Raw genomic sequence first — 13520 nt, 5'->3', positions numbered from 1 at the left:
TGATTTCTGTTTTCCTCCTGCAGATTGTCGATGGCAAACTGTGGTTCCAGTTGGACTGCGGAAGTGGCCCAGGAATCCTGGGAATTTCTGGCAGGGCCGTTAATGATGGAAACTGGCATTCGGTCTTCCTGGAGCTGAATCGCAATTTCACGAGCTTGTCCCTGGACGACAGCTATGTGGAGCGCCGCAAAGCGCCCCTCTATTTCCAGACTCTCAGCACAGACAGCTCTGTCTACTTCGGTGCCCAGGTCCAAGTGGATAACGTCCGCAGCCTGACTGACAAGAGAACAACGCAGGTCTTGAGTGGCTTTCAGGGCTGCCTGGATTCCGTTGTCCTAAATAACAACGAACTGCCACTCCAAAACAAGCGCAGCAGCTTTGCAGAAGTGGTTGGCCTGACCGAATTAAAGCTTGGCTGCGTTCTCTACCCTGATGCCTGCGAGAGGCATCCCTGCCAGAACGGCGGCACCTGTACCAGCGTGCCATCTGGTGGTAAATATTTTGCATTACTTTATGGGCTTCCCCCCTCCCCATTTTCCTCTATAATTTATTGCCAGAGATGGTTTTATGCAGCAACATGCTTGAAAAATCTCATGAACTCTATAAAACTCTGATAGGTATTGCAAATTGTATAAAAGCTGTTTGCTCTATAAATAATGGTGAAATGGTGCCCCTTCTCATTGCATTAGTGTTCCAGGAGGAAATTGATTTATTGGCTGTTAGGATAATCCTATTTCTATAGAAACCAATAGAATTACAATTACTGTAATGCTCAGCTGGATTTTTCAGGATCCATTTACAGCATCGAAGGCTGTACACAAAGATGGTGATTTCAGATGTCCATCACAGATGCAACAGCACTGTTGCCTTTCTCTGTTTCTGAAGCTGTCACAAATAATTATTGAGCTGTCCACAAACACCTTGGTCCTTTTTTAAGTGAGTAATTTGATTACATGTCTGCACAGAAAACAGCAAGGCTGCCCTATTATAAAACACCCCAAAGTGTATTTTACAGCTTCCGCGGAGGCCTGAGTGCTTCAAGGTCTAAGTAATATCCAAAGTTTATAGGCCATTGATTTAAACTGTGCTTCTGTTGGAGTTTTGTATCCAGTGGTTGTATGGTGGTTTGTGTGATTTGGTGCCAGTGACTTCCTACCCAGTACTGTAGTGCACAAGTTACCAGACCATAAGAACAGTCAGCATCTTAGCAGGAAAAAAGCAAATGGCATACATGTAGGAACTTTCCTCGGGCTATTCTTTCTCTGCAGTCTACGGGTCTCCCTTCCAGTTCCCCATATTGTATTAGCAGCAGCATTTCTCATCTTTTCTGCCATACTAAAACTTCCTCTGAAAAGGACGATGCTCAACAGAGAGGTCTTCTGCAAGTTCAGAGCTTTCCATCCACTTATGTTCAGTGGTTTTGGTCATGGTTTCCTAGGGAAGTTCCCACTAAACTCATTTTTTATGGACCATTTAACCACTCTCCAGGGCTTTCTGCTTGGAAATTTCCCTTTCACCTGTAATCGTTATTTATGTTTTTCATTGTTTTAAGCCTTGTTCTCATACTGCCTTTCTGATCACCCTCCCCCAAGTAGATTTTTCTAAACTTCAGGAACTTTAGAACAGTTTCGTTTTCAAGGCTTTAGCTGGCTCTCAGACGGAAGTTTCTCACCTGGATAACCCGCCCTTATAGAGTAAGCCCTGACAATGTGGGTTTTCTGGTGCTGAGATATCTCAGCTAGCACCTCCTCTGGATCCTTGGCTTTGATTCAGCCACCTTCTCTCCTGTGCCAGGGCAAAGGGTGGTCAGGGGTGCTGTCGGCTTTGCTGTTGGTGGAAGGAGATGGGAGGACAGTCGGGAGGAATGAAGTGTAGTGCTGGCAAGCCAGGATGTGATGTGCAGCATGAGGACAAACACTGCTTGTCTGTGTCATTAAGGGTCTTTACTTACCAAGGGAAGGGAAGAAAAGGAGTGCTGCACAAGGGCAAAAGAAAATCATTCTGAGGCAGACGTATGCTGCAGCCACTGAGAGAACTGCTAAGCAAGATTATTTAAATCCCTAGGAAATACTGCTGTAATATGTACATGGACGTAACATGGCTTTGATTCAGACTCCATACTTAATAAATGAGGTTAACCATTTGCCAAGCTAACATCCTAGCAAGCACGACAACAGCTCCTTCTATTGATTTTATTTGAGTCTATTTAAAGTATTGCTCAGAAATCTCGTGATGAGTAAATTGAAACCTTTCTAACAAAACGTTTTACAGTAATTTTTTTTTTTTCCCAGTACCATGTGCATGCCAATTCAAACTGAGGGGAGTAGTGGGGTTGGGGAGAAACAGGCAGCACTGAAGATTAGACCCATTTTATTACTGGAATGGCACGCACCATTTTCATGTCAACATAACTCGCTGCTGGAAAGCAGTCACGGAACTGATTTAACTTGCCTGCGTTCCTGCCTCGGTGAGGGGGCACATGCCCTGCAGGGATGTTTCAGCTGCCTGCCGTTAGAAAATCTGTTTGCTGTTTTTCCTGCCTCAGCAGTGTATGTAAATAAAGGATTGTTATAAAGCCATCATTCCAGCACAATTGGCCCTGACCGTCCATCAGTGGTTCTGCAACCCAGACCACAAGGAGAAGGCACAGGCATTTTTGTTTCCACCAGGCAAAGTGATTCTGTTGTTAGTGTCCTCCATATGCAAAAAGGCCACACAATTAAATTCCATAGAGCGGCGAGCCCAACAGCAAATGCTAGTTGTGGAGCCACAAATTGCAACGTGCATTTAAGAATCATCAGCCATTGTTTTTGCTGACATAGACGTTAGCAGCTGACTTTCCTTAAAATAGAAAATCTAAGTAATAAGTCTTCATTTTTTATCTTAAGAAAGAAAATGGCAGCTTTTTTTCTTTTTTGGTGGGGGGAGGCATTCAAAAATATACTGTGCAAAGTTCCTTTTCCCAATCCCAGGGCATTCAGTAGCATCAGGATCTCCTGACTAATGTTTTCTATGCTATTATCCTCCTGGTAAAGTTTCTGGAGAATAATGTTTCTTTTCCTAAACAGACTGTATTTGGCGTAATGATAGGATTTGTTTTAATAAATAAATCCTCTAATTTGAATTTTACAGAGCAGTTTTCATATACTGTTAACATCCTTTTTCTTACAAAAACCCTACTGTGCTTTACAAGGAAATTAAGACAGAAAAAAAGAAAGCTCAGATATAGAGCTAACTTTAAAAGAAAACAGTCAAGCAAAGGTTACCCAACATTATAACATGAAAGAGTTGCTGGCTACATGCCAGAAATCAAAGGGGCCATGTCTAATTTACATATAATTTGCATAAATTGATCATCTGAAACACAAACCTTGATAATAGTATTCCTGTTGTGAGATCTTCCTTTCAATAGAAACTCCTACTGCCCTGTTCACCAGTAACAGAAAGCTGCCTCTGATTACCTTCTACTTCATCCAGTGGTTACGGGAACAGGATAATATTACAGCCCTGTTTGGGGAATTGCTGAAGCAATGCTTTGCACGCACTAGGAGCATGTCCACGCTGCTGCGTGGGTTTGTGTGGGTAAATTCATAGCAACTTCGAAGCTCCTGACTCAAGGACGGCTTGGGACTGACTGCAAAGGTACTGCCCTGAAAGGAGAGTTGGCATAGGGCTAGTTGACCCATGCTGGCTTTTTCTGTCTAACCTCTCTGCACATTGAACCGGAGGCAAGATGAGAATTTTAGCCTGCAGGAGAATGTATGGGTAGCTCACATGCTCTGGGACATCGCCGAGAGCACAGAAAAACTCTGCTTTCAAAATCTGGTGTCTGGGCCAGCAGAAAGCAACCATGGCCTGAACCTCTGCTTGCACTCGTGTTCCCATGGGTCTGAACCAAGTTCCGCAGCAGCAGCATATGCCCAGTGTTGTTGGCGGTTAGAGAGAGGGCGCTGCGTGTCCAGGGACCCTGCAGGGAGATCCCATGCATGCATAAAAAGGGCTGGGAAAGGGGGACAAGCACTCACCAGGTCTGGCAGCTAAGAGCTATATATGGCTTTAGGACAATTTTCTTGGAGACACTGAAAACCACAGCCCTGAAATACAGGCCACATTCTTCCAGACTTTTCAGTCCCTACCCATAAATACAGGTCAGCAAAGCTATTTTTAAAGAAAGTTGTTAACATTTTGAAACCTGACAAACAGAATGACTTTCAGAAACAGCTTGGTTCTTTGGACTGAAATTTCCCAAGAAAATTCAACCAAGTGTTTAAACTGTGGTTAAGCTATAAGCTGCTGAATATGAGGTCTCAAAATGGGAAATGTCACACAATCTTAATAATAGAGTGGCATTACCATGTCTGCCAATAGTAAATGTGTGTTTATCTGCATGAATAACAACATGAGCAATCACAGCAATAGAAAGTTTTACTGTAATCAAATCCAAACACTGCGCCAAGCTTTTCAACCACAGAGAGAAACCTCGTGCTTGTAAAGCCTGCAATTATAAGTATAGTTACTTCCTTTTAATTTCATCAATCCTATATAATACATCTGGCTTTGGTTGAAATACATGGCTTATATGCGTAGACAATCTTATTTGAACATGGAGCATTTAAGCAGAAATATCTACTGAGTCAAGGACTGTGGGCAGACTGTGAGAACAGAAAGTCATTGCTTCCCCCTCTCCTTGTTTTTTCATTTTTAGGTTTTTTTGTGAACAGAATTAAAATTTGGCAGTGATAGGTTAGCGGTTGGACTCGATGATCTTAAGGGTCTTTTCCAACCTTAACGATTCTATGATTCTATGATTATATGAAAATCCAAAGAGAGGGAAAAATGCAACCTGGCACGTAGGCAGTGGTTTTAATACATGTTTTAAAGCATGTTGGCAACATTGACACAGGGGAGTTTTTGAGGATTAAGTAATTCATAAGAATGACAGTAGGGAAAAATGGGTATATTAATATCCATAAACTGACCTGGTCTTACTTAGGTTCTCAATCTTTTCACACACACAAACAAACCAGCATGCTGTAATGTGAGCATACCAATGCACATCATTTAATTTTTAAAAGCTTTTTAGAAGTTTGGGGGATTTTAATCTTTTTGTAGCTATGCTTTTAGACATCTGGATTTAAATTCCCAGTTTCAAAGCACATACACGCCAATCCTTACACAGAAAGCACCAGTTTAACAAAGAGTGAGGTTCCTTTTCATACCAACTAGTGGCATGAGGCAATCATCTGTTTGAAGACGGATAAGTTAAATCTGAAGTGGCAGGAATATGTATGGCTGAAGAACACACAGTTCTTGAACGTGGCCTGGTATGTCTATAAACATACCAAAATACAAATGCTGGGAGAGGTCCTCTTCACCTTCAGTTCTTCTCATCAGTTAACTTGCCATGAAATGCTGTGTGAGCAGGGCCAAGGACATTGAGTTTGTCAAGTCGAGCTGCACAGCAGGGAAAGAAACTACATGGGGAGATTAAATGCAAAAGCCAAAGCACGTAACAGATAAAAGCCAGCTCTTCTTGCACGTGATAAATAGGAACAGGAGCATACACATGTTCAAAAAAAAGAATTGGCAGCAGTTCGGAACATCCTTTTTAATAAAGCCAAGTAAACCTGAGGATAGACAGACATTCAGATGCTCAGGCTGGGAATCCTACCAACAGAGACGTTTGCTGCATAACAGCATCCCATCTGCTGATGGCACCATGCCTGCCTTTTGCCACTGTCTCTGCTTATTAAGTGCCAAGCAAACATAGGTATAGGCAGGAAGCCTGTGTGGTGTCCTCGCTCACAGTGTGTCGTGCTTTGGTAAGGTCTGGGCTGAAAATCCCTTTTCCTCTGGACAGGGACATGCCAACAAGGCAGGAAAAGAAACTCTTGGAGTCAAAGTGAGAAGGTAAGACTCAGCTACATGGAGGAGGCTTAGATTAGCAGAGGAGCATGAGAGAAGCCTTATAAAACAACCAGAAAGCCCAAGACTATGTGTAGAGGGCTATGCCTAAATAAATGTTTTAGATTATAAATGAGCTTTGATGTGAATCTTAGTAAGATTCCCTCTCGCTGTGCTTTGGTTCCCGTGGTGGAGAGGTGAGGTCTTGAAGGGTAGGACCAGGCTTCCTTCTGGACAGGGCTGAGCTAGAAGACGGGCACCAGGAGTGCTGATAACATGATCTTAAAGCCCTGAAATGTGTGCATTGAGGGTGCTGGGTCCTCAGCACCAGCTGTTTTGCTCCACAGACCCACTGCTGTTGCTCTGCAGGGCTTGCTAATGTAGATATAATCTAAAATGGCTATATCATTGCTCATAGCTTGTTGTGGCTCTTAGGACAGCTGTTGGTGCAGGATACTGTGGCACATGCTGAAAGTATTATTGTCCCGCCCCAGCAGCATTGAAGATGTGTTTACCAGAGCTTTCTATATTTTTCCACTGTTTCCCTCTGAAGCAATATAGTCGTGGCGTCACAAAATTTGCTGCCTTGGAGAACACAGACCAACATTTTCCAGCACCACCATGCAAAATGAAACTTTCATATCTCTTGGAGGGAATTCAGATGGACTGTATGATCGTAAATGTTGATGAATTTCCAAGACTTGCAGTGCCTTCATTGTGAACAAGAGATTGCTTGAAAGGGTTTTTCCATCCCCTGCTGAGAAGACAGGGCACTTAGCCTTTTCTTCAGATCTGTTGTCCTTGGATGTGGAAGGTTTGCTTATTATTCTTGTGCTAAACAAGTAGGAAGAAATGCATGATACATTACTGGGATATTAAATTAAAAGCGTAATAAAAATTCATTGTTAGGCCCAAGATGCAATCCTGACCAAAAGGGTTTTCTTTACTATTGCACTTTGTGGCTACAATGTGCAGTAGTGGGCAAAATTTTAGCCTCTGCCGAGAGGTTTGGAGAAGCATAAAAGGTCTGGCAAGTCTGCTGGCCGAGACGATATATGCTGTGTACTGAGCCATTGTATCAGCTCTTCACTTCCCTACTCCATGAATTTTGACATATGCTTTACTGTGTTGGAGACCTCTCGGGTGAATGCTTTGCAGCTCTGAGCATGTGTGTCACGAGAAAGTTCTGTGTCTTTTGCCAGTGGCTCAGAGTTGGCAGGTGTATGGCAGTGCTTCCAACAGGAGGAATAGTCAGTGATAAATATTGTAATTTAAGAATGTCTTGTTTTATTGCTTTTTTTATTTCTAACTTTGATCCCTAGACTTAGAACCTATGCTGAATACTTCAATCTTCTAATATCTGACTGTGTTCCACCATCATTAAATCAAATTCAGTCAAAAATGAGGCTTTCAGAAGCAGACTTTCCATTTGGTCTTGTTCATACATTGCCCAATAGAGCTCTGACCTATTTGGAGCATTCAGTTTCATCTCCTCTTAGTATAAAATGTTGCCTGAAGTTGGTGCATCTTTAATATAAACAATAGGCAATAATAATAATTAATTAATCCCTGTTCCTTTTATTCTTGGTGATAAAAGGATTTTTTTTTTACCAAATCAATATTTCTGAAGTTTTATGCAGTGAATAAATGTAACAGAATATGTTACAGAGCGAGAACCCAGAACTTAATCAGCTTAAACAAACTCAAGGCATGAAAAGAAAGTGATTCAAAGGCTTTGTCTTGCAAATGATTGGCAGCTAGTAACATAGGTACAGAAAGTTGGTTTTTAAAGTCATTTTAAAGTTAGGTAGGTTTAAAATATCAGATAACAAATAGAAGAACATATCTATTTTGCTATTATATAAGGCAACAGATTTGTTTATGAATAAAATGCTTTATATTTGAATTGAACATTTTCATTTTGCTTAAACTTGTTGAGACCGTAAAAATATATATAAAGCATTACTGTAAATTTCTGAACTATAGATGTCACTGTTCAGTCATAGAATGATGCACTGGAAGAGCCTTATTTATTTATGCTGTGATTTCTGCCTACAGTATTTCTAGTTCAGCTACTTTGCCAACTAACAATAAATCCCCCATAGGGATGACATCAAAATTCAATGCCTAGTGCAGTCACAGTTCTGAAATTCTTCAGACCCAGATCTCTACAGGTCTAGCAAGTTGGTTTCATTGTCTGAGTGAGATACGTATAAGACACCAAAAAATAATCCTGTCTTGTTGATGATGACTAAACATGCTTTCCAGGAATCTCCAAAGTTGAATCATTTCACTTCTTAATTCTGCAACCTTGAAAGCAGCAGTGCTTCTATCTCCCTTCTTGTAGTAGGCCAATGAAACAGCGTGATATTTGAGTATCTATTTAATTTATCTTCAATTAAATAGTATTGGACTCCTGACTGAATACACCAGCAAGTCTGGTTCCAAGTTTGTTCTCTAAAGCCTCTCCTCCTGAAAGAATTCAATTAGAGTAACTGAACAAGGCAAATTGAAACGGATAGGACATAAAAGATGTGGGAGTCGTAATGCAGAATTGCTTTCGCCTCATGCCTCCACTGGGTTTTTCCATATTGTTTCCATGAAATTCTTTTCCTTGTAACTGGTCTGGAAATTCCTGCCTTGTTTCCTAGAACAGCGGCTTTTAAAATATGTTTTGGGGTTTGTTTTTTTTTTCAGATGTATAGATACAGAATCTTTAAAAATATGTTTAAAAAGCTCACCACTGAGGGATGATATTTCAGCTACATCAGCTTGACATCTGATAATCTTGAGTTGCATTCAACCATTTCAGCTCTAACTCCAGAAGGGTTTATGTAGGTATGCCATTAGTATCAATGGCAGGAAGGTTCCTTGTTCCAGTTGCTTAATATACTACAGTCAGTAAGTATGTGAACCCCATAACTGGAGCTTGAACCTTGCCTACACATCTGTTTAGGGTATTTGGATTGTGTAAGTAGTTTTTTTTAAAAAAAAATCAGCCAAAGTGTTTTACAGATGTCTATGAAAATGTTGCTAGGTCAACATCTCTAATCTAAGAGTCTTTCCATCCCAGGGACTGCATTAGCCATCAATGGCTTTCACAATGTACCCTTGCTCTTTTGGAATGAAAAAGCACTGAGATTTCAATATCCAGTTCACAATATAAAGAGACACATTGTCTCACTGGATTTCTTTATGACCTTAAATAAAGTTTTTAATAATGGCATTGTGCCATATGAAATCACAAGGAGAGGGAAAAAAAGAAGAGGTTGTCATTTGATACTTGGCAGAGTGGACTGATGGTTTCAAGAATGGTTTTGAGCCTAATGTTGCTCCTCTGTTGACAAGAAATGTGGAAGTAGGACTTTGATCCCCTACAGGGTTCCCCTCCACATGAGTGGACTTATGTCTGATGTATTGCAGCCAGTGATTAATCAGCCTCTTAATGCACACACTGCACATAATCAGCTCTGATTAGGGCTGGCGTTGCCCAGGTCAGCTGGTATTATGAATTTTATAGTTCATGCCTGGATGATGTGCTTTATGAAAGTGGTAAGTATCACTATAAAGTGTTTTATTACTGTCACATCTGCACTGTGTCGTCCTTGTGAAAGGCAGATGTGGAAAAGCTCTCAGCTTATGTATTTGTTCTTCAGTGAAGCCCCTAAAGGAGCATGTGCTGCCGCTATCAGCAAATACGGTCTGTATTTTCAAAAATACTGGGAGATGAATCCTTGATCTAGAATATTTCATGTGACCAGAGTTCTTTATGGATGACATTTATTCTTACCTGAATCATGACAATCAGGATGGTATGGGCTGCAGCAATTCCTCTGGTTGCTGGTTGTAGACATTAGCTCCAGCTGTCCAGACATCCCAGATAAACAAACTCTTGACTGGCATTAGTGTGGACCACACAGACATATCTGAATGAGTATGACTACCCTTTCCCCCACAGTGCAGTATATTTTTTGGAGTAAAGTAGCCAAATGGATCCCCTTGCTTCTAGACAGATACAGTGGTAGGGTTCTGATTTATTTCTTTGTGTCCCTCACCTCCCAGGCTACCAATGCAATTGCCTCTCCCAGTTTACGGGAAGGAATTGTGAGTCAGAAATCACAGCCTGCTTCCCAAATCCCTGCCGGAATGGAGGCTCATGTGATCCCATCGGCAACACTTTCATCTGCAACTGCAAAAATGGCCTGACAGGAGTAACGTAAGTGACCCTCTCCAGGTGGGCAGTGGAAGCTTTTCGGTTCAGTGATGGTGGGCTTTTTGATCAGGTATTTTGTACTGCAAAGCTATGATTCACCTAGCAAAAAATAACCCAAAACTTAGTGTTTATTTCAAGTCTAAGCTAATGACAGCTGAGAAACCCATGAGGCTTGTGCGTTCAGAAATGCTTTTCTGAACTTGGCCTCCTAAATTATTGTTTCAGGACGTTATCTCCAGACAGTTTTCACTGAGTTATACACACCTAAGAGTTCAAGGCTTTTTGAGCAATCCCATAAAGCCCATGGAAGCTGCTATGTAATTTTTCTTTTTTAATGGATCAATTATTTAGTAACCTTAGCCCTGACATAAAAGCCTAATTTATCTACTTGATGTAGAAACAGAAAACCCCCTAAACTGCCTATCAACATGCTTTTTTCTCATCTAGTCTGTCTGTACTTTTTGTTCTGCCTTTTTTTTTTTGTCACCCGCTCTTCTTTCCAATTCTCCTCTCTAAGGTTTCTGTTCTTTTTTTTAACCCCTCTTCTCTAATATTTGGTCATTTTATCTCCAGCCCTAAATAATTTAAAACAGTATATCCTCCTCTTCTCTTAAATAAGTACTCTGATTTTTTAGTGTAGTTTTTTTCAACTATTTTCTCTTTGAATCATCCTAATATTTTGTACTGAATCCCATGGGATGGTCCAAAAACAGTATAAAAAGGTTGAGATTCTCTGTGACGTTCAGTGAGCTTTAATAGGGTCAAGGAGCCTTTTGCTATCAGATGGTTTAAACTCTTCTTTCCTTCTTGATGTTTCCATGTTATTGTCTTAAAATCCATGGAATAGCTGTAGAAAAAAAAATGAAATACTGTTAAATAATATTATAATAATCAGATCATTTGCCAAGCACCAGCAATGTGTTAACTGTAATGATACCACTTTGACAAAATCATGGAATCATAGAATGCCCTGAGTTGGAAGGGACCCACAAGGATCATCGAGTCCAACTCCTGTCCCTGCTCAGGACACCCCAAATTCACACCATGTCTCTGAGGGTGTTGTCCAAGTGCTTCTTGAATAGCATCAGGCTCAGTGCCATGATGCCTCCCTGGGGGGCCTGTTCCAGTGCTCCACCACCCCCTGGGGGAAGAATCTTTTCCTAGTACCCAACCTAAACCTCCCCTGGCCCATCTTCCTGCCAGCATAAATCACCACGTACAAGCTGAGCTGTTTTCTAGGTGTTCGCCAAACTCCAAACTCTCCTTTTCTTCTTTTAAGGTGTGAAGAAGACATCAATGAGTGTGAAAGAGAAGAATGTGAAAATGGTGGCTCCTGTGTCAACATATTTGGTTCATTTCTGTGTAACTGCACCCCTGGCTATGTGGGGCAATATTGTGGCCTTCGCCCCGTGGTGGTTCCCAATATACAAGCTGGACATTCATATGTTGGCAAGGAGGAGCTGATAGGAATAGCTGTGGTCCTGTTTGTCATATTTGTGTTGATTGTCCTCTTTATCATTTTTCGTAAGAAAGTATTCAGGAAGAACTATTCCCGCAACAACATCACACTCGTACAGGATCCGGCTACTGCCGCCCTGCTCAACAAGAGCAACGGCATCCAGTTCAAGAACATCAGGAACAGTGGAGACAGCAGAAATATCTACCAAGAGGTTGGGCCTCCACAGGTCCCGGTGAGGCCGATGGCCTATACCCCATGCTTCCAGAGTGACTCAAGGAATAACCTGGACAAGATAGTGGATGGTCTTGGCGTGGAGCACCAGGAGATGACGACGTTTCATCCCGAGTCCCCTCGAATACTGACGGCCAGGCGGGGGGTGGTGGTGTGCAGTGTAGCTCCAAACTTGCCCGCCGTGTCTCCCTGTCGCTCCGACTGTGACTCCATCAGGAAGAGCACATGGGATGCTGGGACAGAAAGTAAGTAGTGCTGCTTGCCGCTCTCGCTTTTCCTTGCCATAGGTTTTGGTTGCCTTCAGGGTACAGCGGCACACGTGCTCTTAAGGCTCCAACCTCATACACTTACAATTGTTACATTTCTCAAAGAAGTGATTTGGTTTAATTTTGAAAGGTTATAATTAAACTAGGCATACAAGTCCTCTACTTCTGTGCATTAAGTATGACTAAATGCATTTATTTCACTTGTTCAGAAAGCACATATGAGTAAGTGCTCTGAGCATTAGTTCTTCAAGTGATACAATGCAATCATCTTTCTACTAGAAAAAATAATTTGGGGCAGAAATCTCAAATATAAACTCTGCTAGGTTTGGGCTGTTTGTCTCCTGAGGTAATTGAAAACATTTAAACCTCTCCAAGAAGCAATCGTGTTTTGCCAGAGGGACAAATGAACTAATATTCTCCAGTGCCTATGAAATGAAGCAGAAAATCATGCACTACTTATAGGATCACCTTTTCAGTCCATTGCATTCCCATCTGCATTCAGTATCAGAGTGAACACAAAATTTCTGATCCCCACACTTGCCCTATTTGTGCTCTGATGGTTTCTCACCTGATGACATAATGCCCCCTCCATTCCTGAACAAGTTGCTGGAGATGCAGCAAACTTCACGTATTCTGTCATAGCAGGAAATACCAGTTTTGGATCAGAGTTATGGCCCTACATGTCTATCCTTGCAAGTCAGAACCTGTCATATGGACTGGGAGATGTTTGTTTTAGCATACAGTGGCGGGGGTTTATGATGCTTCCTCTTTTTAGTAGTTTTCCCTAATGCATCTTCAACCCCTCTGCAACATGACCTTAACCAAAACTGACAAATAAAACTCCATGATCCAGAAACTTTCAGAGTCCTGTAGTTTTAGGCAATACGAATTGAGGAAAAGAGAGAGGATTCTGGCACTGCCTCATACTATGCCCTGGCCTGCACGTTTTCATCTAAGGCAAGACATTGGCTAAGGTCTTCTAGTGAAAAACAGGAATTAATTTTAATTTCTTTGGTCTGTGTTTCACAGTTGTGTTGTGGTTGACCGTTTTAACAATTAAATATAGTTTTGCTGATTAAAAACATCAGCATGCCAGCCCCTATACATGCTCTGTTCTGTATTCTCTTGGGTGTTTCTGCCACAGACACTGCTGGTATCTGTATGAATTTCTGCACAGCATGAGGCCACGCCATGGAGACAGACCTCAGCTGTCACGGAGTGGGAAGCAGTGCAGCTTCGTTACTGCAGCACTCACTCCACCTACTACATACCCTCGTTCTCAGCAGGAGCAAATCAGCCTTCACTGTATGGAGGTGCCCCATGCTGGGTAGAAATATCTACAGCTAGCAGGTGGAGAACTGCACTTCATGTTTCCAGCACCTGAGCACGTTCATTCCTAATTAGCTCAGGTATCTATCTCAGTCCTTAGCATGGAGGATAATTTTTA

The 13520-nt window shown here is 41.7% G+C and overlaps 1 protein-coding gene across 1 annotated transcript in view; it reads left to right on the top strand.

The window, feature by feature from the left end:
• Positions 1-13520, top strand: part of FAT3 (FAT atypical cadherin 3) — a 432050-nt gene that overhangs the window by 404456 nt on the left and 14074 nt on the right. Inside the window, exons 22-24 of the mRNA XM_064441382.1 lie at positions 24-492; positions 9967-10120; positions 11397-12052. Of these exons, the coding sequence (XP_064297452.1) occupies positions 24-492; positions 9967-10120; positions 11397-12052 (1279 nt within the window). The remainder of the gene's footprint in view (positions 1-23; positions 493-9966; positions 10121-11396; positions 12053-13520) is intronic.

This window comes from Phalacrocorax carbo, chromosome 1 (genome assembly GCF_963921805.1).
Source record: "Phalacrocorax carbo chromosome 1, bPhaCar2.1, whole genome shotgun sequence".
In the NCBI taxonomy this organism is placed as follows: Eukaryota; Metazoa; Chordata; class Aves; order Suliformes; family Phalacrocoracidae; genus Phalacrocorax; species Phalacrocorax carbo.
The sequence above is the reverse complement of the archived record's forward strand: the minus strand, read 5'-3'. Positions and strand labels throughout refer to the sequence as shown.